General features: G+C 40.9%; 1 protein-coding gene across 1 annotated transcript in view; it reads left to right on the top strand.

The window, feature by feature from the left end:
* The window catches only part of ppargc1b (peroxisome proliferator-activated receptor gamma, coactivator 1 beta), a 134,910-nt gene extending 112,756 nt beyond the window's left edge, over nucleotides 1–22,154 (top strand). The window contains exons 5-12 of the mRNA XM_049586423.1: nucleotides 2,922–3,987; nucleotides 4,510–4,555; nucleotides 8,170–8,234; nucleotides 11,980–12,634; nucleotides 13,630–13,687; nucleotides 14,067–14,185; nucleotides 16,520–16,647; nucleotides 17,869–22,154. Of these exons, the coding sequence (XP_049442380.1) occupies nucleotides 2,922–3,987; nucleotides 4,510–4,555; nucleotides 8,170–8,234; nucleotides 11,980–12,634; nucleotides 13,630–13,687; nucleotides 14,067–14,185; nucleotides 16,520–16,647; nucleotides 17,869–17,960 (2,229 nt within the window). The 3' untranslated portion in view covers nucleotides 17,961–22,154. The remainder of the gene's footprint in view (nucleotides 1–2,921; nucleotides 3,988–4,509; nucleotides 4,556–8,169; nucleotides 8,235–11,979; nucleotides 12,635–13,629; nucleotides 13,688–14,066; nucleotides 14,186–16,519; nucleotides 16,648–17,868) is intronic.
* Nucleotides 22,155–25,731: the final 3,577 nt, after the last annotated feature.

The raw sequence follows: 25,731 nt of genomic DNA, 5'->3' as shown, positions 1-25,731 counted from the left end.
GGCGAGAGCAACTGGTGATGCAACCAGGAAATCCTCCGCAGACCAGTCCGTCCCATTTCAGAGACTGTTGGGTTTGGCTGATGTCGTCTTCAAAGGAGGGGCCTGACGTAGACCGTGAAGGCCGCGTCCTTCCGAGACGAGACACAGCTTATAGGTTGCGGATTACAAAACTATTGTGTCTTTGACAGGCAGTGACAAACAGTCTTATTTGTTGGACTTCTCAAAAGCTTGTGTGTGTGTGTGTCAGTCTTGTAAGATGTGCATCATCCTGCCTTTAAACAACATCAATCCCACCTAAAGTCATTACATTACAGTGGATGTCTGGGGAGAACTTCAGCATTGAGGTTTAATTATAGGCTTTTTCAGCCCCGACAAGAATAAATTATAATGGCGCTCCAGAAAAAGTGGAGGCTTCAGTACAGAAACAATAGCCTTCAGTATTGGCCTTGAAGAACTCGTATTGGGTAAACCCTGCGTCTGACAAGGCTCGGATTGTTGCTACACAGCATTCACAGGCACAGAAAAGCTTTCCAAAGTCCAGCCAGCAGTTTTCCAGCCAGTACAACAGTTTTTATTTTCCAAATGATAGATGTCATTTTAGACTAAAAACTCTCGGAGCCTTCACACTCACAGAGACCTTCAGCTGCGGCCCATGATAGATGTGGTGTTGGGGAAGAGAGGACATTTACAATGGCTACTGCTGTATGACTTAGCAGTAATTGGATAGCTGCTAGCATTGTGCTTCAAGTGGTCATTGATTACAACACCAGTCATTTATCTTGTACAAGCATAAAGCATGGTGAGCCTTCACACAGCCTTCTGCTCTGGCTCAAGCGAAGAGGATACAAAGTACATACAGGATGCAGCGCGGGGATAAGCCAAGCCTGTATCCATCACACACCCTCCTAACCTCGCTCCGTCGAGCTGTGTGTGTGTGTGTGTGTGTGTGAGCTTTAGTTTTAGAGTCGTGTGGCTTTGCCGTGGCAGATGGCAGGAGTATTGACTGACAGGGCAAGAGGGCAACAGTGAATCATAGTCAGGCTCTCTCCTCTCTCTGTATGAGCAATATAGAATCAGCCGTTTCATCGCAGCTGCACACTGATTCATCCCTCACAAAGTCGTAAGCAGAATATACTGCTGTGTGCTCAGTGTTCCTGTATCCAGGGCAGGAAATTGAAGACGCACCCATGTGTTCACGGGTCTGTTTTTCTTTTGTTTGGTGGTTCATTTTTCTTGTGCCCATGAACTGCTGTTGACAGTGTGATGAGATATTTCCAGCACAGCTTCAGTGGAGTTTGATCGAAAATGAAAAATGTTTAATCTAAAGCTGCAACAGTAAATGTCAGGGTTTAGTGTCAGCTCCTCGGAGTCAAAGACTGAGGGCTTTTCAATCTAAGGGTGCCATTTCTTATCGATGTCAGGTGACAGAAGCCAAATTAGATGATGTGTTGCATTCTTGACTGTCTACGAAATCCTTTGTTTTTTGTCCGCTAAACTCAGGAGCTTGAAAACCCCAAATTATTGTACGCACGTTTAAAAGTTTAGGTTCTGATCAAGATGTCTGATAGAGTGACTTACCTGACAGGCCAAACTGTGTGGTTGCTGATGGTTATTTCCACATACTGTATAAAACAATTGTCATAGCCACCATGACGTCACACATTGGCTTGTGCAAAGCCTTGAATTTGGCATTTTGGCTGTTGCCATCTTTGATTTTTGGAGGCAGGATTGACCACATTTAGACAAGAGGGTGGGGATAACCCTAAAGCTAGCTGCTAGCTTGGTTAGCACTGTGTACTTACAGCTATGTTTAACTGTGATAATAGTAACACTAATGCTAATTTTCTCTATCTGTACTCAGAGGAGAAACTGACCATCGTATTTTAGTAAGACTTTTTTAAGGTGACCAAAATGTTACAGTTAACTTTCATGAACTGAATACACACTAAGGTAGTGACAGCTACAGATGCTCCGATACTCTGAATCTGGGCTCAGGCGTGGTCATGTTACCTAAACAAAATTGTTGCTGCTGTAGCTACTTGTCAACAGTTGGTACCTACCTGCCATTTATAGTGTAGATGGTGTAACGTGACTTCAGCCAGATGGTCTGACATCATTCTGATCAAATTTGATTATGTGAGGGGAAGCAAGTGTTCCCAGAAACTGGTTGTCTGAACTGCAGGAAATAACAGCTGAAGTAATGGAAATTACCAACAGTGCCGACAATGGTTGTTTGTCAGACACTATATATTGTCATGATGTTCCAATCCTGTGGCTTTCTCTCGAGATTAAAAGACCATCAAATGTGCAACTCAATGTCTCGTGTATGCTACAGCATAATTGGCATTATCGGCAAGATACATTGTTGACTCACTTTTGGAGCCAGCCTCAAGTGGCCTTCAGAGGAACTGCAACTTTTGGCACTTCCATGTTGGCTTCATTTTTTAGTCCCCAAGGTGACAATTGGTTACGTCACTCTCAGACTCTTTCTTGGCTTACCATTGCCCACCAGCATTGCAGTTTTTTGGTCTAATCAACTGTTGGCAGACAAGGTTAACAAGATCTAAATTCGGGTCTTTTCATTTGTCCATTATCTATTTATTTGTACAGTGGCTCATAACTGCCATAAAACCAGTATCAGAGGCTGCATATGTTGCCCAAGCAGGAAGGAGAAAACTCACACTGTGCTATGTAACTATATATATATAACTGTTTATAGATTAGCCTAAATGGCTGTGGCAAAAAAAGGAAGTGTTGGTCTGAAATATTGGCCGTTGCCCCCAGAGGCTTTGTTGTAGCCAAACTGATATTCGATGAGTTCTGAGACTTGATTGTGTGCTAAATGTGTTTGCCATGTAGAGAGCAAACAGTTTGAGGATAAAGTCTCACACTGGTATTTCTGTTTGTGTCTCCGCCCTCAGAGTGACCTCTGTCAGGAGCGGAAGCCCCGAGCGGTGCGTCCAGCAGGCCGCCTGTGCACCGAGCTCCACCGCCACCTCACCACCGCCCGGGACTCAGAGGACGCCCCGGCTGCCGACACAGAGGAGGACGAAGAGGAAGAAGAGGATGAGGACAGTGAGTCGGAGGAGGATGAAGAGGAGGAAGGGGAGGAAGAAGAGGAGGAGTCTTCCAGCAGCGAGGTGGAGGGCGGGGCGGTCGTGGCTGCTGTCCCCGCTGAACCAGCCAAGCCTCAGTTCAGCTCAGAGAAAGAACTGCACTCAGTGGTGGAGCTGATCACGTACATGCACACCTACTGCCTGCCCACACGCAAGCAGCAAGGCTGGGAGCGTAAGGACCGTGACGTCCCGAGGCCTCGGGCCAGACCTGAGGCCTCCCGCCTGGCCACCACAAACTCTCACAGCAGAGTTGTCTTGGTGGCTACTCCCGGAACTAGTGGGGGCTTAACTGGGACAGGCAGCAGCATCCCCAAGAGGCTCCCCTTTGCAAGGCGAAGGGAGATGAAGGCCAACTCCCTTCTCCGTGAGCTCCTGCAGCAGAGCAGCTCCTTCGATGTGAGCAAGCCTTACAGACTGCACAGCCCTCCCTACTCCCACTCCCACAGCCCCAACAGAGTAGGAGTTTGTGCTCCTTCTGCCTCAGCTAAATCAGCCCCAACCCACTCCCCCAGCTCCACCACCCCTAAGCTAGAGCTTCGTAAAGACTCTTCCTCCCCTGAGAGGAGAAGCCTCTCCTCTGAGGCACCTCAGAGCCCAGAGGAGACAGCAGAGGACAGCGGCTCTTTCTCGGTCCGGCGCTCCCGACGCCTGGCCTCCTTCCCCAGCCGCTTCGCCAAGAGGCTGCGGCCTGCACGGGTGAGGGAAGCAGAGGGGAAGGACAAGGAGGCGAAAGAGGAGGGACAAGCAGGGGTCAAACTCCTGCCGACCCAAGCAGGAGGGGTGACGACGACAGAGACGCAGCCAGAGCAGCTAACGCCAGGCAGCGGCAGCGCTGGTACAACAGAGCAGACCAAACCTTGCTGCCACAATGGTGAGATGGGGCGGAAAGATACGGGCACCATTCACACTACAGGCTTCTATTCTCAGTTTTTATATGCTAATATCACATTTTATTTGGATGGCTAACTGTCATCCATATCTCATAGAAACTATTCAAGTTTGGCCCATTGTTTGGCTGTCTCTCCATTTTTGTCTCGTCATCCTCTGAGCTAACACGGCGCTGCCAAGCTGCTGTAACACTGATGTTCTGACAAATGTGACGGTGTGAATGATGTGGAGTTCATTTCATGTCTGTGATAAGTCACATATACTGAAGCTCAAATGTCTCACCACTAGGTTTAAACATGATCCATGTGATCCAGAACAGAGTTTAAAAATGTGACTGATTATTAAGATCTGAGTCACATAATTGGTTAGAAAATACCAGAGAGAAGACACTCAGTCGCAGAGTGAATGTAGCCTAAGATTTGTTAAGGGAAAAATCACGGTGAAACACTCCTCTGAGCATGGAAAGTTATGCATGGTTGTAACTTGCTTTTTATTCTGATTGCAGAGAAGCGCGCCTGCCTCTGTCTGCCTCTCAACCCCAAGTCCACAGGGTGAGTTTCTCTCCTTCTGTGAGAAGTACCTGCTGTGTTTCATCATACAGGAGTGGCTTTGTAAAAGCACTCCTTCATTTTTCATGCAGCATTTTTGTCTGCAGTTGCAGAGTTAGTTCTTAATGTTGAGAATTGCAGAAGCATCTTTTCATAAATGTCTTTTGTTCGTGGCTCTTATGGAACTTTCAGTTGATTATAATCAGTCTGTGCAGGATTTTGCAGGCTTTTATTTGGGGGGATTGTTGCGATATTAAGAGCCTGATTCACTGCAGCTTTACTAAAAAATTCCAATGCACGTTTTCAGACTTTTGTAAATAAAATATTCGTTCCACTGAGGGAAATGGTTTCAGCTTACAAAGATAAACAGAAGGTCTGCATCAGCACATGTAGTTATATTTCTGGGAGCTGCATGTCAGGCTACGGCGTAGACTCTATGTCGACGATGTGCCTACGCTGTGGAAGTATGAATTCTGCCTTACAGTTTGGAACTTCATCTCCATGTGAGATATCCAACTTTGTAATTACAACCAGCCATGGTGAATTACAACCAAATTCACCATGGTTGAATTTTTAGTGTGCTAATTTTCCAGGAATCTAAAATTCGTCTTTATTTCTGCATTAAAACAAAAAAGCTTGAGCAGCCTCTGCAGAGCAGACAGGTGTAAAGTAGATGCCTCCTGGGAAATCATGCGATGACAAACATCTGCTTTGACGAAGAGAAATGTTAGACCTGGGCCTTGATGCAAACTGCTTCTTAAAATTCAGATTGCTAAATATTTGGACAGGTGCAAATATCAAACAGCATCTGGTAGTTAGAAGATTGTTTCTGTAAAATTTTCCATTTGGGCTCACTGTTGGGTCGGATAGAAGCCGTTAAGAGTGTCTTTGATGATAATTAATGTTGTGTTAAAGACTCTAGATAATCATCAACTCGAGCCAAAGTGGAAGATATAAACTTTAAATATGAGCTTTTATCGCTCCTCTAGATGAATTGATTTGAATGCAGGCTATGTAAAATTACTGTATTGTCCAAGTCCAAGCATGCATTAGTATGCACTTAAATGTATAATAGTTAAGGCTCCTCTTCCAGGTGGAGTTTCCTCTCCTAACATCTGATGTAAATTCCAAATGGTTCTGAAGCTGCTGTTCCACATTTCTGAGGAAATGCATGCAACATCATGGGAATCGTTTATTTATGAGCGCTGAGCGGGACACAGATTCCATTAAGGAGCAGAGGATTGTTTCAGCCGAACTAATCTAATGCCTGTAAACACGCTAACTACTTGCGCTAATCACCTTTAATTTTTAAAATTCAGCTCTAATTGATTTGATCCTATTTGTTTTATTGTCCCAATTATATAATCTAGTGCTTGACGATGTGGTGGGAGTCCATAATTCATACATTTTCACTTCCAAGTATTGAGTGTTTGGCCCGGGGATTTGTTGTTGGCAGGGAGGGAAAGCTTCTGGAACAAAGTTAAGACTCAACTGACTGACACATAACACAACGCTAATGAACACATTTACAGCCAGTACAGCAAAGTTTGACACAACTATCCAGATCAGGCTGGACTGTAAATCTCAGATCACTATTAGCTGTATAAATGTCTCCTAAAGATTGTCTCCAGGCTTTAAAAAGAGAGCCTGAATCAATTTTTATGCCCCCATGCTTGTGATAGCCGAGGTCAGAGGCATTGTGTTTTCGGATTGTTGGTCTGTCTCATTCTTGTGAACACAATATCTCAAGAGCGCCTCGAATGAATGTCTTCAAATTTTGCACAAGTGTCCACTTTGACTCAATGATGAGCCGATTAGATATTGGTGGACATAGGTCAAAGGTCAAGGTCACTGTGACCTCGTGTCTCTCATTCTATCAAACGTGATGTTTCAGGAGCACCTGTAGGGAATCTCCTCAAATTAAATGGGATGTTCACTTGGATATTTGGTGGTCAAAGGTCAAGGTCAATGTCAACACGTCCATCTCATTAGCGTGAATGCAATATCTCAAGAAGGCCTTGAGGCAGTTTCCTCAAATTTGGCACAAACGCCCCACTGGACTCAAGAATGAACTGAAAAAAAAATTTGATGGTTGAATTCAGAGGTCACTTTGACTTCTAGAAACCTGTTTTTGGCCATATCTCAACACTCCACTTCGACTTCACAATGAATTAATTAGATTTTGGTGTTTGTAAGTGAAAGGTCATGGTCACTGTAACCTTGTCCGTCTCGTTCTCTTGAACACAATATCTCAAGAACACCTTGAGAGAATTTCTTCAAATTCGGTACAAACGTCTGCTCGGACTCAACAATGAACTGATTATAATTTGGTTATCAAAGGTCAAGGTCACCACAACCACGTCAGTCTCATTATCATGGATGCAATATCTCAAGAAGGCCTTGATGCTGTTTACTCAAATTTGGCACAAACGCCCCACTGGACTCAAGAATGAACTGAAAAAAATTTGATGGTTGAAGTCAGAGTGACTTCATGACACATGTTTTTGGCCATTACTCAACGGTGTAGGCTCTGCATAGAGCTGACGCACAAGTATGAATCCGCCTTTATGTCCAAAAGTTCGAAGGTCAGCGTCACTGTGACATCATAATGTTCTGCAAAAACACCTTTCTGGCTATGACGTCATGTCTCAGGAACAGAAGGGGAGACATTTGATCAGATACTGAATTGTTGACACTAATCTTGGGTGCCCACCTCGTGCTGATTGTATAGATCTTAAGTTGTGTATGAAACATCCATGTTTTCACAGACATGGATGTAAACTGCATCTGCAACTCGACTGGTGCACAGAGGCATACATCTGTGAGGCGGTAATTCCAGTTAGAAAATGATTTGCAGTCATGTATAATCTCATAAGCCTGTATAATGTTTGGAATTTGTAACAAGATAAACCAGGCCTAAACTCAGAGATTTTATTCCAGGATCCCTAATGAATTGGGACCTCTGGCTGGCTTTCTCAGATTTTAATCTGTGCCAGACAGAGCGCCCTCACTGCTCTTACTTTTCCAAATTAACCTCCCCACCATCCAGCCTCAAACCCTGGAACTTCTCCAGCTCTAACCAGTCACAAAGCTGAATGTTTCCCTGTACAAACCGCTGGCGTGCGTCCATCTCCTAAATGAATCTGTCTTCTGAAGCGCTCACCAAAAAAAGAAAGAGTTGTGTGTTTTCTTTATTTTATTTTACTCTCCTGTTCTTTGTGGAGGGTAAGTAATATCCCGCCTGAAGCCAATCCACTCGGCACCGCTCCTGCCTTTCATGGCAACTGGAGAAACAGAAACAGACAGCCAGAAATAGAAAGCAGAAGAAGAATAGGGGAGAGGACAGCGGAGTACGTATGGTTGTTGTGATAAGAAATGAGGAGCGCCGAGAAATGCCGGTAGCATTTACAGGGGGAAACATAATTCAAATTCAGCAGACATCAGCTGAAACTGTGCCGTTTTTATTTTAGGATAGGAGGAAAGCTTTCAGTGGGAAGCCCTTCAGGGCTGGTACTGGATTCTTGTTGATTTTGGATGTTTGAAAAATACAACAGATTCCAACATGACACAGCAGTCTATAATTTCTCTCCTCTTTGATCTGTGTGTCTCCTCACCAGAGAGTCCCAGTACAGCACCAAGCCTTTCGAGCAGACGCTCAGTGTGGATCTGTGTGGAACAGCAGGTAAACACAGCTCATGTTTACACTATTGTTTGTTTGGATATATGATGATGTCAACAGGTTATAGCTCCAAAGATACAGTGATAAAGGACAGGGATTGTGGGACCAAATCTTATTTGGTTTGGTATCAGAAGTAACAGGAAGCCGAGATGGATTACCTCTTGAGCTGAAGATGCTTAAAAGATGCTTCTTAAAGGAACAGTTTGACATTTAGCAGTCAGATGAGAAAATGGATACCACTCTCATATCTGGATAAAGCTGGAGCCAAGCCTGCTAGCTTAACGGGGGCAACAGCTAGTCTGGTTCTGTCTAAACCTGAGATAACAAAATGCCTACTAGCACCTCAAACATCAGTAATTTACACATTCTATGTTATTTGTTTGGTTTGTTTAAATATTTGTAATAAAAATAAAAACTGTAAAAGTATCAGGATCATCAGGTTCAGGGTGTCCCCTGGGTCTGAAACACCATTTTTTGGATTCCAGTCAAATTTTGTAGTTTTTTTTCCCCCAATAATTATATTTTTCCCAACAGCGTGTATGCTACAGTTTACATGAAATTAATCATTGCGCAAGTGGGATTCTGAGTTTATTTATACAATCCAATCAGATTTGACATTATCTGGTGTTAATGACATTTTTGACAAATTGTATACTTTGTCATTTTTTCATGATTTTTAACAACTTACTATACCATGACGTTTTATTATGATTTCGGACGACATGCTACACTATGACTTTTTTTTTCCATGATTTAGTACAACATACTACATATGTTTTTCATGATTTTTGATGACATACTGTACTTCGAAGTTTTTTCTTTTTTTCGGACGACATACTATACTATGACTTTTTTCATGAGTTCAGACGACATGCTATACTATGACTTTTTTTTCATGATTTTGGACGACATGCTATACTATGACTTTTTTTTCATGATTTTGGACGACATGCTATACTATGACTTTTTTTACATGATTTCGGACAACATTCTATACTATGACTTTTTTACATGATTTCGGACAACATTCTATAGTCTGACTTTTTTCATGATTTTGGACGACATGCTATACTATGACTTTTTTTCATGATTATAGACAACATGTTAAACTATGACTTTTTGTCCTGATTTCAGACGACATACTATACTATAACTTTTTTTCATGATTTTGAACGACATACTATACTATGACTTTTTTTTCCTGATTTCGGACGACATACTATAGTATGAAGTTTTTATATGATTTTTAAGGATATGCTTTTCTATGACGTTTTTTCTTGATTTTGGGCGACATGCTATACTTTGAAGTTTTTCCTTGATTTGGGACGACATACTATACTATGACTTTTTTTCATGATTTGGGACGACATGCTAAACTATGATTTTTTTTCATGATTTGGAACGACATACTATACTATGACTTTTTGTCCTGATTTCGGACGACATACTATACTATGACTTTTTTACATGATTTAGGACGACATGCTAAACTATGACTTTTTTTATGATTTGGGACGACGTACTATAGTATGACTTCTTGTCCTGATTTTGGACGACATACTATAGTATGACTTTTTTTCATGATTTTGGGCGACATACTATAGTATGACTTTTTTTCATGATTTAGGACGACATACTATACTATGACTTTTTTCATGAGTTCAGACGACATGCTATACTATGACTTTTTTTTCATGATTTTGGACGACATGCTATACTATGACTTTTTTTTCATGATTTTGGACGACATGCTATACTATGACTTTTTTTTCATGATTTTGGACGACATGCTAAACTGACTTTTTTCATGATTTCAGACGACATGCTATACTATGACTTTTTTTACATGATTTCGGACAACATTCTATACTATGACTTTTTTTCATGATTATAGACATGTTAAACTATGACTTTTTGTCCTGATTTCAGACGACATACTATACTATAACTTTTTTTCATGATTTTTGACGACATACTATACTATGACTTTTTTTCATGATTTTGAACGACATACTATACTATGACTTTTTTTCATGATTTTGAACGACATACTATACTATGACTTTTTTTTCCTGATTTCGGACGACATACTATAGTATAAAGTTTTTATATGATTTTTAAGGATATGCTTTTCTATGACGTTTTTTCTTGATTTTGGGCGACATGCTATACTTTGAAGTTTTTCCTTGATTTGGGACGACATACTATACTATGACTTTTTTTCATGATTTGGGACGACATACTATACTATGACTTTTTGTCCTGATTTCGGACGACATACTATACTATGACTTTTTTACATGATTTAGGACGACATGCTAAACTATGACTTTTTTTATGATTTGGGACGACGTACTATAGTATGACTTTTTTTCATGATTTTGGGCGACATACTATAGTATGACTTTTTTTCATGATTTAGGACGACATACTATACTATGACTTTTTTTCCTGATTTCGGACGACATCCCATTCTATGACGTTTTTTCTTGATTTTGGGCGACATACTATACTTCGAATTTTTTACTGATTTCGGATGAGATACTATGACTTCTTTTCATTATTTTTGACAACTTACTATACTGTGACGGTTTATCTTGATTTCGGACGACATACTATACAATGATGTTTTTTTATGATTTCGGACGACATACTATGCTACAAAGTTTTTACATGATTTTGAACGACATAGTATTCTATGACTTGTTTTCATTATTTTCGACAACTTACTATACTATTAAGTTTTATCATGATTTAGGATGACATACTATACTTTGACTTTTCTTTTCATGATTTGGGACAACATAATATACTATGATGTTTTGTCATGTAATTTTAGGACATAGTATACCATGATTGTTTTGGGGTTTTTTTGACACAATATACTACAATTGTTTTTAATTAATTTTTTTAAAAACTGTTTTAGACATACTTTATTGTGACATTTTTATGACATAGTATAATATGTCTTTTATTGACATTTTATGACATACTATACATAAAAAAGAGTCACAGAACAAAACAGACTCAGGTTTATTAGTCAGGAATGTGTACACATAAAAAAGTTGTTTGCTTTTAATATTTATACACAGAAATAGAAATAGAGCTACAAATAACAGGGTCAAGGAAGCTGGTCAAAAGAACATAATAGCTAAATATAAACATTTAGCTATTATGTTCATACAAGAAGGTGAAAGAACACAAATACATATAGAAAGTTTATCATGTATACACAATACAACAACAACATTAAATGTTTTGGTCAGACTGTTTACAACTCCGAAAATGTGCCATGTCACACAAATAAAACATGATAACTCACTCATAATAATAATAAAGAGTTCAAATGAGCATCTGTTTTGTAGGAATCATTTCTACCTCTTGTGTATGTCGGACATTAGTCCTTCTGATAAACCTTGCATTGGGTTAGTCACTCAGTTCATTCTCTTGTGCTTTGTTCCCACTCTGTTGACCCATCTGTTGATAAAACTGTCCAAGGAGTTATCACAAACTCAGACCGTTTAGTTGTGTTACCTCGCAATCAGAGTATAATAAATGTGATTGAAAGTGGTGACGAGATCTTCATATATAAAGACATTTTCTTTAAAGAAGTCTTAAAGGCATTGAATCAATGTTCAGTATTCCTGCATATACACTGTAGATACATGAGGGTAATGTGTTGGAATATGTCCTGGCAGGGTTCAGTTCATTTCCTGCTCATGTGGGTATCTCTTCCCTCTCTCCTCAGGTCTCACCCCTCCCACCACCCCGCCTCACAAACCAGTGGAGGATGAGCTCTTCAAACCGGCAGATGGAGGAAAGGGAGGTGAAGGAACGTGTGGTGGCAGTAGTGGGGATGGTGGAGGAAGTGGCAGCGAGTCCTCAAGCACCAACACCAGTGTTGCCACGAAGGGCTCATCCTGGCTGAGCCGCGCTCATCACCAGCGCAAGCTTCCACAGCAGACAGAGTTGTACGCCCAGCTGCGGCGCATGGGCCAGGCTGGTGACAGCGACACCCACCGCACCTTTGGTGACCACGACTACTGTGCGCTGAGCCTCGGGGAGAGCCGCAAGCGTAGTGCCGCCATGCTGGGCGCCATATTGCAGGCGCAAGGAGGGAGCGATGGAGTTGGCACCTCAGCACCCAAAGCAGCTGACGATCAGGTAGCGGATGGAAATGGAAAGGAGAACAGCGAAAGGCTGGTGGTGTCAGAGGTTGCAGAACCGCTCGAGCAGCAGACGACGCCAGTGGTGATACCGTCAACGGCGCCGTCGCACTGCCAGTCGGCAGCTGCCACACCACCGGCCTCAGAGGAAGAGGCGGAGCGTTCGTGTGCATCTCGCTCACCCTCGCCTATCCTCCACCTGTGTCCCGACTCCCCCGCTAGCAAGACAGACTCCAGGTGAGACAGAGAGACGGCGTCTGCAGGAGGAGGGGAAGAAGAGGTGTTAAGATGTGGGTCAAGGAGATAAGACTGACAATGAAATGTAGAGGGGGAGTATCAGATCGAGAGAAAGAAAAGGAAGAATGTGGCGGGGGGGAAGGAAACAATACAAGTAGAACGCAGGATTAGACCGAGATAAACCCCAAAGAGGATGTGAAAGAAATAACAACTCTGCATTATTGAAGGACATTTTAGACATTTATACACTCCAAGTCAATCCAAGTACAACTCTGAAGTAATTTTCTCAACACATTGGGCCACATACGGCAAACCAACCAGTATAAATGTACTCGTGTAGCTGTATCAAAGAATGGCTACAGGAACAGCATGTTTGCAAAATGGAAAAATCTCCGACAGTGGAAAAATGTGTATCATCCAAATAGTAACAGTATATCATCACGCAACCCTAGAGAGTAAACAAAGGCACCAAAATGACAGAAAGATTAGGTTGAATGCCAGGGGCCACTTCCATAAAGCACCTTTAAATCCTAGTTAAGGTTACGCACTGTACATACGGTGATGCACTGGACTGTGAAGGTGATGTATTCAGTCACTGGCAGGCTTTACCATCTGTAGCATGTCAACAGAAATACAGTATGAAAAGAACTGTTCTATAAACATTTCACTCTGAGACTGTACTGCTCTAACTCAGAATAAGGTCAGTATTCATTTCTACCTGTGTAAGATACAGTTTGACTTGGCTGTCTCACTGAGAATAAGGTCAGTGGTCATATTATTTCTGTACATGGAAGACAATGGCAGGGAAAAGGGTGGGGATGTAAGAGAAAGGAGAACAGAGCGATGCTGTGCTGCAGTCGGTGGGAGAAAGTCTCCTTTTTTGCCGCAGTTCACCTGTTTCCTCATGTCTGACATTTCAGTTTCACCTTGTGTCCGCCCTTATCTCACTCACTATCCTCTCTCTGTGTCTCCTTTTCTTCCTTGTCCTCTTATAGTGAAAACTCGGAGATCTGTCCCGACGACGAACAGAGGAACAAAGCCAAGTCTGACGAGGTAAAAAGAACATTCAGGCTCTTTTGCATACTGAAACTTTAAAATAACTCCACCTCAGTAGCCCTGAGCTCACCAGACTGTACAACACACTTCTAAAAGTCAAATAGTCCATGCCCTGAAGCATCCAAAGATGATTCTGGTACATGCGTTTTCACGTGTAAACACACATAAGCAAACTCATAACACATAATGTATCTTCAGAAGGATACTACAGCTGCAGGATCAGAACAACAGACTGCATGCAGATGAAGAGGGGCATGTGAAGTGTTGAGCCTCAGGATGCCGCCCTACACTCAGCCTTCCTGCTTCAGTTCCCACGTCTATCTGTATTCTGTATTGTCCTTTGTCCTGACTGTTGCCATGGTTTCCCTGTTGCCAGGACAACTGCCAGGTGTTTTACATCCACAACCTGCCAACCAGCGTGACCCAGAACATGCTGAGGAAACGCTTCCAGGTTTTCGGCAAACCTGAGGACTGCAAAGTCATCATCTGCAATGAGTAAGTGTCCTGATCTGGATTCCTCCCGCTGGAAAAGAGAAGATAGGAGAACTTTTTTTTCGAGATGCAGTTAACCTGGTTCTTGTGCTATCGGTCGCAGTTTGACAGTTTTAAAATGCAGCCCGTAAAACAAAATGAAAGTATTGTAGTCAGGTAATGTTTCAGTGTCATTAATTCATAGTACATTGAGAGATTAACGTTAAAAAAACTGAGTCACTGGACCTGGAGTGTAAATAGCAAGTCATCAGAAAAGCCTGTCTCAACTCCCCTGAAGTAATGTGGCAACTTCTGGGAAACTGTTGAGATGTAAGAACACCACAAAACAAAAAGAAGGAAGTTGTTGAGGAACCAATCCTGCCAGTCAGTGGGCTACAAACATTTTAAAGTCTTCAGCAGGACTGAAAATCACAAACTGACAATTTGTTGGAACAACTTTAAATATACTTTAATATCTTCTCTTAATCTCTTGTCTGAAAGAAAAGGTCTGGTGGTACTTGTGCAAACTAACATTGTAATGACTGCTGCAGCAGTTTGAGCCTCTGGTGTTCCTGTTTTTGCTCCAATGCTGAGTCATCATTTATGCCACTATTTTCAGTTCTTTGTCGAAAAAGTTGGGACACCTCTTTCTGCAACATACATAACCACTGACTCCTGCCTATGAGACATCTGGCACTAACAGGAGTCCCAGGCTCAAACTCCAAACTTTCTGAGTGAACAACGTTGTTATTGGTGACACTACTCTGAGGCTGTTAAGTGAACCGTAGTCAGCATCCTGTTGCTCTGAGCGTGAGCACCTGGGCATCGGCTAAAATGTTGATGTGACATTCACGAGACTAACTGCGACTGACAGTCATCGTGTTTATAGAACATCGGAAATAAATATAACATTTAGGATAATGTGTCATTGACACTGTTCCTATAACTCATTTGGGCCACTGACTCCATTATACTAACTCGTTTTCAATTTGCAAATTGTTTTATTAGCAGACATTACAAAGCAACCAACGGTGTACAGCTAGCTGGCTAACCTGAGCATAGTTCATGGTTAGCTCTTGGCTAGCAGGAAGGGCTTTGAACCGTTACATCATTTATTGTTGACTAAATTAACACCGTAAGTTAGTATCATGTTGGCTGGTGAGACAATTTGGCAAGCTAGCCAACTAACATATCCACTCAGTGTCTTGCTAGCAATAACATTAGAAAGCAAGCAAGCTAAGGTTAGCCAACTAGCTCTAACTTAGCTACGCCTCATGGATATGGTGTTGGTGGCTTTGGGATGTCATCTGGTAAATTAATTTGCATATGGAAGCAGCAAGCCAATTTTGCCCTTAAGTCTGGATGAATTAGACGGTGTTAATCATTCAAGCAAACCCAAACCAGTGGTTCGCAGTGGGCTGGTGGCCCGAGGCAGCGCTGGGTCAAACCCCTGTAGAGACAGCAATAGAAATTCTGCTATTCTGGCAGGTACTAGGGCCGGTCCAAAGGGCAGACCCCCGGCCCTTAGGCATCCAGTCTTGCTCTGGCTGAATTCAAGTTGCTACAGGGTGTTAAGGTCTGTCTCCAGGCCACTGTCAAAAATGTATATAATGGAAACTCTGTGTTGTGGTGGTTGCCAGTCACTTGTTGATGCAAGCGGACTCCATTTCTTAGCTAACATTAGCTACGGTTGCACACTGAGTCCTTTACAAAGAAATCAGTCCACAGGCTGCCAGATGGAAACACAGAAAGTCAGGGAAGGTCTCAGTTTTTAAGTTACCTTCTATCTTGTTCACCTGTCAACAGTTGTCGAAAAAAAAAATAAAAAAAGAATTGATACATGTAAAAAGTTACGCACAAATGTGCCCTTGATCAAGGCATTGACCTCAGAACTGGAGTTGGAGTCCCAGGGCTCTGCACTGTTGCTGGCCACTGATACTAAATAGTTAGAATGGGTGGTTTACAGAGGACAAACTTACCCATGGGGATTAATTAAATATGACTTTAAAAAGCTAAACTAAAAAGGGTGTCCTCTTTCTGTTGCCTACAACCCCAAACATTTGTCCTTACACTTACTTTGGACATGTGTTCAAAAATTATACTGTCCTGAAATATACTTGATCTAGTAAATACAGATCAGGTATCAGTCAGAATGTTTTTGGTTTCATTTCTCCTGCCGTTTTTCTGTATTGGACTGCATGTTCCTCCATGTGCCGAATGCACATTGAATGACAGGATGCACATGATTTGTCACCACTCTCCATCTCTACTGATGCCAGTAACATGTCTCCACTCATCCTCTCAAAAGCAATCATTATCATAATGCGTGTGTCTGTCTCTCTACCTGTCTGGTTGTAGGGAGCGCTGTGGGGTGATAAAGATCCGCCAGTCAGGGGTTCAGAAGCACTGGAGAGAACAGGAAACTGTTTTCCAGAATGGACCTGCAGGCCTACGGAGGCTGACAAGGAAACGCTACATAGATCTTGGTAATGACACACACACACACACACACTCACAAAGTTATACTGAGTTATACTTTTACTGAGTGGCTGAACAGTAAACCAGCATGATGATAAAGCTTGATGATAAAGTGACTATGCCAGGTTTAGTGTTGGCCGTCTATATGAAACTATTAGAGATTAGTAGCTAGTTTTGTTTCTAGACTTAGACTAAGAAAACAGATTTGTCAGAGGGTTTGCAGCTGGATCATGGCGCAAGTTTTTGTATCAGAATTCACCAAAGCTAAACTTTATGTAAAAGAGACGGTTTTAAAAGAGACATACCTGCTTTTTAACCGCGTTTGGCAGCATCATGAATGGCATTGTTCACAGACTTTACTATGTACTGGTCTGTTACTAGAGGATTCCACTGGAGATGAACTCCTGGGTTTGCATGATGTAAACAATAAACACTCATATAGGAGGTTATTATATTGTTAAATCAAAGATCACGCCAGGAAAAAGCAACAGCGACACCATCGCAGATGGTATGTAAATCCCTAAAACAAGCAAGTAGTGACAAAGGCACATACCATAAAACTTAAATGAAAAGATTAGTCCCAATTAAACACCCAGTCCCTTTTACTAGACTGGTGTAGCTACAAGTTTTGACAAAAAAAACGCCCGTCTCAATTAGAGGCCTGGTCTAGTTGCCAAACATTTAATTTTTATAGAAGTTCTGGGTTGTATAAAACCGGGTTGTTGACTACTTGAGCTAATGTTATTTAGCTGCTTTGATGGGCATAAAATGTCAAAACAGAGATGCTACATACGATATGCTTGGTTTGATTCTCCACAATTGAATCGTTGAGTTCATTTTAGTGAAGCCGTGAGCACCAAAGAATACAGTAAATTATTGAAATTTACGGGCATGGTAAACAAGAAACATGTATCAATTCCTCAATTACCCATTGAGTTATTCACATTCTTTTAGTCCATAAGGGTCGTCAGATCAAAAGAATCAAAGGGGTTTTCCATAATAATTAAACCAAGGTGTGAGTATTGTTTTAACAGCATGAAGTGGTGCTGTGTTGGGATGCTGTAATCTTCAGGTGCCATAAAACGAGTGTCATAACTCTCTCTCTCTGATGCGGAGTTAGATCAAATGAATGATTCATAACTGATATGTTATTCGAAGCCAAATTTTTATACAAGTACTATTCACACTGGTATAGATAAACAATTTGACCTTGATTTTCTGTCTTTAAGATGAGGCCGGCCCGGGCCCCGTCAAGAGCAAGTACGATGCACTGGACTTTGACACTCTGCTGAAGGAGGCCCAGAAGTCCCTGCATCGCTGACAGCACGGCACCCCCTGACTGGCCAGCCTTAGTAAACTGCAGCAACACCCCTCCAACTACACGGCTCTGCCCTAAGACAGGCCTCTTAGTACCTCCATGCAAGGCGACCTCGCAAAATGTTTACATTTTTACCATTGGAATAAAGTAACGATAAGGACCTCGTTGTTTTTTAAGTTTCTTTCACCGGAGGATACTGCTTAAAAACGAGGAAGCCACTGGGAGTCCAGAGGAGTTAAGAGACCATGGAGGAAACAGGACTTTTAACAGCAATGGTACAACAACAAAAACGATAAATGATTCAGTTCTCTGCTGAACAACAATAACAAAACCGTCTGTGTTGGTGACATCATTGCCCAGCTTGGAAGAGCGGGCATGAGAGACCTCTGTAGCAAATCCTTGCTATTCCTGCGTTGCGTTGGTCGTCGTGGTGTGTGTTTCTGCGTGTGCGTGTTCTATGTTCTGTTTGTTTTGTAAAAAAAAATAAAAAAAGAAACCCCTACCCTCTTTCCGGTTACGGGTGGTGAACCTGCAAGCTGTGTTCACCATGAAGTTGTGCGGTTGTATAACCAGAACAAAAAAAATTCAAATAAAAAAAATAACCCTGCTTTGTTTTAGCGAAAATTGTGGATGTTATAAATTTCAAAATCTGTTGTGTGTGTGTTATGGACAAAGAATATAAAAAAACATTTAACGTAATCATTTGATGACTGATAAAGTTTACAAATCTAAAATGAAGAAGAAAAAAATCATGTTTTTTTCTTTTTTGTAATTGTAGTGCTTCCTTGATTTGATCTATGCACTGTAAGGAGGTAAATGTCTCCGCTGTCCTCCACTGTCCCACTTTGAATCTAATCTCTAACTCTGCCATGCTGACTATTTTGGCTTCTGCTACTGGCTGCTGAGGGCTCTGTTTGGTAGGCGTTTTATACATCAAGGCCCCCAATTACCCAATTAGGTTCTGGGAAAAAGTTTACCTCGAAATGTTTCCATTCCACAAGTACATAAGTATTTATTGGAAAAGCACTTAAAGTAAAAACAAAATGCCCATTAAGTTCTGCTGTACTTTTTAAAAAATTCTATTATGTGACTATATTATACAAAGAACTTTCAAGTGTGACTGAATGACCACTGTCAAGATTAAAGCAAGTTACAGGATTGGCCCTAAAGTTAGAAATAAGGGGTCTTAAGTTGAGGGGGAAAAAGGGGGGCGGCCCAATTTGTAAATAAGGGGCCTAAAGTTGAAAATAAGGGGACTAGGGTTGGAAATAAATGGCATGAATTTTGAAAGAATGGGTCTAAAGTTAGAAATAAGGAATCTAAAGTTAGAAATAAGGGGTTTAAATTTGGAAATAAGGGGTCTAAAGTCAGACATAAGGTTTGGGTTGGGTTATAACAGTAGCTGGGTAAGAGTAGGGTCACGGTTGTTCCAAAATGGGTTTTTACGTGCTTCATTTGTTGATTCCAGGTAATTTTTTCCACATCTAGGGGGGTCTTGATGTATCTTTGATAGGGTCCCACTGAACATGTGTCCAATAAAGGCTGCAGCCTAATGACACCCCCCGCATGCCACAGCCAATGCAAAACTTACTGTTTACATTTGGACTGCAGCAAGCAGGACTAAAATGGGGAAATAAAGATGGTAGCCATGACGCTTTTGTACCATACTTAGTTCACTGCTGAGCTCTGTATGAATCCATCACATCCGCACTTAATCCAGATCATTCCAGTCCAATCTTCTTTCACATAAAGTCCATCAGTCATCACAGGGCAAAGTACTGTAAATGGAATTTTGATTGTCCAGGAATCCCTTTTTTGTTTTTGGTGACCTTTACATTGGGTCAGCTTGACATTTGATTTCAAAGTGCAATGGAGAACAGTATCAATTTGCTCCCCATAATCCATCCGCTGCCATTGCCAGGAGCAGACGAATCTGTTGGTTCAGATGGAATGTATTCAAGAACCTGAATGTAATCATCATGTTTTCCCCATTCCTGCTTGCCCAAAGATTGTGGAGTTTTATGGTGCTTTAAAGGTAGAGGTTGCTTTGTCGTCTGGTTGACTGCATGTGAAAGATCACGGCTTGAAGTGCAGTCTGGGTAGCGCCTATTTTACAATCCCGACTCAGCCAGTAGCACCCGCCGTGAAAATAAGGGAGAGAGCCTCCAAACCTGCCAATCCGGTGGCACCAAACCTACACAGCCAGGGAACGAGCGAGGGATGGGCTTGAAAGTAATGGAAAGAGCAATCGGCCGAGAATCAGGTTTCTCGTCCGGGAGGTACTGTATCAGCTGAGCATCTCTACCTCACATCCATCCATCCCTCCCTGCTCCCCCTGTGTTTTTATTTCCTCCTTCGACTGGATGCTCTCCCCCAGCCTCTTTTGTAAGTCTCTTACTTTGTTGGGGTTTTTTTGTCAGAAATGTTCTTTGCGTGAGGGTTTCTCCAACTAATGGGCGGTTATGGGTAGTTGGGGGTTTGTGTTTGATTTTTTTATACAATGACTCCTCCTACCACTAAACCCCTTGCGAGGGGAATAATCTCTCTCTGTCTCTATCTCCTCCTTCGCTTGCCTCATAACGGTTTTTAGCGTGTCCGTTTCTTGGAGTCTCGACTGTGTGTCCTTGTGTAACTGAGTGTTTTGTCTTTGTCTCGTGTTTGAGTCGGACACTGCTGACGCTTGCAGGTCGGTGAGGACAGGTCAGGAGGGGTTGAACGGTGGCTCAGAGGTTGGCTGGTCCTTGAGTGCGCTTGGAGGGGAAGACTCCCCTGAATTTCTTGTTTTATTCAGGGACACGCCAATCGTCCTGATTCCCCCTGTCCCTCCTCTCCTTGACTGGGAACTTCAATAATCCGCAGCCCGGCTCCCTATCTCTCTCTAACTTTAACTCTATCGCTTTCCGTCTCTCTTGTGGGTTCAAGACCTTGTTTCCAGGTCTTCCCCAAAGCCTGGTGAACTCCCTGCTTTTTAACAGATAATAATCCCTCTTCCCCGTCCTCTTCCTCGACCTTTCTCTATCTAATCAACTCCTTGGTAACACACACAAAAAATTGAATGTTTACATCACTCGATTCTCCTTTGACTTTATTAGGAACGCACACTAAGTACAAAGGCGCCTTATTCAGTGTTTAAAGAAAAAAAAAATAACAGCAAAGGAAGTAGAGGCCTAGCGTTACCTTCTCCAGGCTCACTGATGTCCAAAACTAACAAAACCAATTTAGTGCTATACATACTGATTGAGAAACACGGTTTATAAAAAAAAGGATTAAAAAAAAATACATTTCAACAACTAATCTCAAACAACTGAATGAGTATTTGTGCTTAGTATGTATACTACTAAAAAGTGAGAGAATGTGCTGGTTTACATATTAAAAAAAAAGAAATATAATATATATGAATATAAAATGTGTATATAGCACTATGCCTCGTTGTAAACATAAAATGTATTGTGTGTTTTTTTTGTTTGTTTTTTTTTAAGTGGCGGGTCATAGTTGATTGCTAATCAGTCGATAGATGGTCAGGTCGGTTTAGTTCTAATGTTTGTTCAGTACAGGGAGGAAATGAAGGGAAAATCTGAAATAACTTCACACAAAGTCCAACACTGTTTAAAAAGAAAGACAAAAAAGATCCAAGTATCCCTTTAGACCATCACACTAGAAGGTTCTATTTCTTTGCTGTTTATAAAATGACTAAATATTTTTCAATGTTTTCTGTTTTCTTAAAAAGCAATTTGAAATGCAATACATAATAATCTTATCTTTAAGACAGCCTTTCCGAAAAACTGAGGTAATAACGTAAGGGTGTATGGTTGGTTGTTGAACTACAACACGGGCAATCTTTGAGCTGCAGATTCAATAGGCTACTGTACTGTATGTAGACTGCTGTTAAACACAAAAAAAATTATAAAAACAAACTACAGGAAGAATGTGGTTAGTCGCGTTGTCAACACATAACACGTATACAGAACGAATCGTACTATTATACTCTTGCACAAATAACGTCCCAAGTAGTGAAATATCCTCACAATGTTTTCTTCTCATTGAAAGGAAGCCGTTGTAACTATGTTATCACCACCTTTTGATGGTGCACAGATTTGTTCAAATCTGAGTTGCATTCAGCACTTACTCGTATATCAGTTAACAGCCAATAACTATACTTGTATGACTCTGGTAAAGGAATGTGGGAGGGATGAAAAGGAGGGAAAAAAAAAAGCAAGTTGTCGCTGGTTTGACCCAGTTCGAGTTTCAGATAAGGCAGACACTGTAGGAAACTTTTACTGCTGCACCACTACTTCATTCAAATTCGTTACACATTACAGAATGGCAGAACGATAATGGTCCAACTTGGTGGGAGACGCTGCAAGACTGCAGTACTTAAGCAGGATAGATGCAAAACATGTAATCTAAAATTGAGACTTGTTGAAGCTGAGAGCATGTGGTGGGATTTCTACAGTGGCTGCCGCTGTGCCTGTGAGGGTGCCTCCATTGTTCTAGAGGTGAATTACATCAAAACGACCCCATTTTTCATCATGGCAAGCCTTAAAAATCAATCGGGGGGAAAACAAAGCTACCACTAGCTTTTATTATTACTGTTTCAACTCCTTTCCAATCCAATGTGGTTTATTATGAAATAATTACTGACGTAATTAAAACTTTTTTCAATAGCCATATTATAAAAAGTATATACATATATATGAATATATATTTGTGTGTTTGTGTAGATATCTAGATGATTATATACTTTCTTATAGAAAACTTTGATGTTGACCATTCTCCTCAGTGTTTTGAGAACACGTTGACACATTTCAACATAATAATACCGCTGTCCACTCGGTCTAGGTCCTAGGTCGATGGACAACGAATCCAAAAAAAGAAAAAAAGAAAAAAAAAAGTTTAAAAAAAAATCCTTCCAAAGGGAATTACCCTCGTCAGAATGCAATACCTTTCTTTCCATTCTTCATTTCAGAAAAATGGGAAATGGCAAGAAAACTGTAAAACTTGATAGGCAAGTTGACCAAAAAATAAAACAACAATAAAGAGCGTGGCTTGTGGCGGCTCGTGAAAAATGTGATGTTTTTGACGGCCGCATCAGATTCAGTTTTATAGATGTCATGTTTCCAATGCCATGGCCCTCTAAAAACACTTATTTGTTTTTACGTCACTTACTGTTTTAGTTTGGGAAAACAATGTATCTGTCAGCTAGCTACACCATCAAATTAGCCCCTACCAGGACAGGAGTGCTTGCAATACCGGCCTCAGATTCCACGTCCATGTTTGATCAGCGAAATGGTTGTGTCACGTTTAAACATCAACCTTTGTACAATCCACAGAAACTGATGGGTATTCTGTCAAACTTGATGGCAACAGTGATGTCAAATCGGCACTTAGTAGGGACTGCAAACTGTCAAAATCTGCTAAATGTGAGTGGGTGTTTTTTTGGTGGAAGAAAATATTTCGACAAAGGGCATACATTGTTTTTGTTGTTTTTCATTACTATTGATTTTATTGTCTATTTACATCTAATGACTATCAAATTCACAAATGATTTTTTTTCTTTTTTAACTTAGTTTTTGGTAAAACAAAAAAGGTAAATACTGCTAGTGAGATTTTATATTTTTACATATGTTGGTTTTATTTTGCGTTTCTTTTTTTTATACGCCACTTAGTTTGGATGTCTTTAAATGGTGTTTTTTTTTCTTCTCCGTTTTGTGTGATTTCATATGTCTTGAGAATGTGGAGACAAAGGCATTTCAGTATTTTTGAATTGTTAAAATCTAGTTTCATAGAAGCGGAAGTATCTGATGTTATAAATTATATTTTAATTCATGTAAATAGTTTAAAACAGAAGACTATGGCTTCCTTTTAAACTGAATACATTTCTCTTCAGAGATTGTTTACATTATGAAACTGTAGAGATGTGCTCCTCATATACTGTATAAAGTACATATATTCATTGATTTGCCTCCAAAAAATAAAATCCTAATGAACAGCATTCTCTCAGTGCTCATGGTGATTTTTAAATAATAGAAATACTGCATTAAAACATACATGTTGTTTTAGCTCACTGGCTATTTAGGTCACGAGAACCAATACTACAGTACTAAGTTCTTTCTGTACTGACGGGGCAGCATATATGCCTACAAGTGTTTGTGTGCTGTTAAATGACATAAAAAAGGAGAATACTTACCAGCAACAAGGAAAAACAACACATGGAAGACAAAGACAAGTGCAGCTGCAGCGACAGCTCCAAGACTCATCGAAAAGGAAAATGTTTTTCCTGAGGCTAGCCTATTTTGTTAATTCTTTACAATGGGAGTACCGTGTATTTACACTATATTGCAAACACCAGGAATGGGATTTAAAATAGTAATCCAACATTATTCACATTAGTCATTCTGCGTCAACATTTCTTATCATTATTAGTTATTTATTAATATTATTATTATTGGTTATTTTCTATTTAAACTTAAAGATAGTTTTGTGACTCCAATTCACTTTCATCTAACATCAGTCACAAGCAGTTAAGAACTACTGAAATTGGAACAGTTTGACCACACAGGATATGCTTATAGATGAGCCACCAAGATGTCATGAACGTCATGTCAATAGTCAATATTTAATAGTTTCAAAATTCGCAAAAATGACCCACAAACAATTGAGTGCCAGATATGCCAAAGGAAACCGGCATATCACATCACATAGTACAATGAGCTAGGCAAATTCTCTGAAAACAAAGTAACAGCTGAGCTGTCTTTGTGAATAGTATTTTTTCTAACTATTATGGCTGATGTTACTTCGACCTGCAGGTGGCTAACAGTCACTTGATTTTAGGTGCATTGACTGAAAGCTGCTGTTTCAAAAAAGTCTGACCTCTGTCCTCATCTGTCTTCACTGATTTAAACCTCAGACTTTCGTGTCTTGAAATACTCATGGGTGATGACTTACTAAAAGCTAATATATTAGTTTTTAAGGTCAGAAATCTCTCATGATTGACCAGGTAATCACCAAATTTCATACATAAAGTACATCTTGGTGACAGTATTGACATATTGAAGACCAAGTATATAGTTAGTTTAGAAAGATTTTGAAGATTCCAAGATGATAGAAAGGCAACAGGAAGTCAAATAAGCACTGGTTCCAACCAAGGTGTGCAGAAGAGCATCTCTGAAGCAACAACACCTTGTCCAACCTTGAAGCAGATGGGCTACAGCAGCAGAAGACCACACCAGGTGCCACTCCTGTCAGCTAACAACAGGAAACTGAGGCTACAATTCACACGGGTTTTCTCACCAAAACTGGACAATAGAAGATTGGAAAAACCACATTCAGATGGAAGCATGGATCCATCCTGCCTTGTATCAACGCTTCAGGCTGCTGCTGGTGGTGTAATGGTGTGGGGGAGATTTTCTTAGTACCAACTGAGCATGGTTTAAACACCACAGCCTACCTGAGTACTGTTGCTGACCGTATAGGGTCCAAGAGCAAAGTATTCTCAAAGAAGCAACTTATGTAATAGCACAGAGAACACGATCTACAGGTGCCTGTTAACTGTGTCCACCCATCACATGCGCTTACTGAATTTTATGGACTTGTATTTGCTTGATTAGTACACACGTCAGTTTCTAAGAGTCGTTATTCATCTTTAGACTTACTGTTCAAATATCATCATACCCTGTGTCTGCATGCTAACACAAAACTGCATGTATATTGTACTGCTATGATCAGTCTCTCCATGCTGTGGAGGTTCAGCTTCATAAAGCAGTATGCTACACAC

This window comes from Epinephelus fuscoguttatus, linkage group LG9 (assembly GCF_011397635.1).
Source record: "Epinephelus fuscoguttatus linkage group LG9, E.fuscoguttatus.final_Chr_v1".
NCBI lineage: Eukaryota > Metazoa > Chordata > Actinopteri > Perciformes > Serranidae > Epinephelus > Epinephelus fuscoguttatus.
This window is presented reverse-complemented; position numbering and strand designations above follow the sequence as displayed.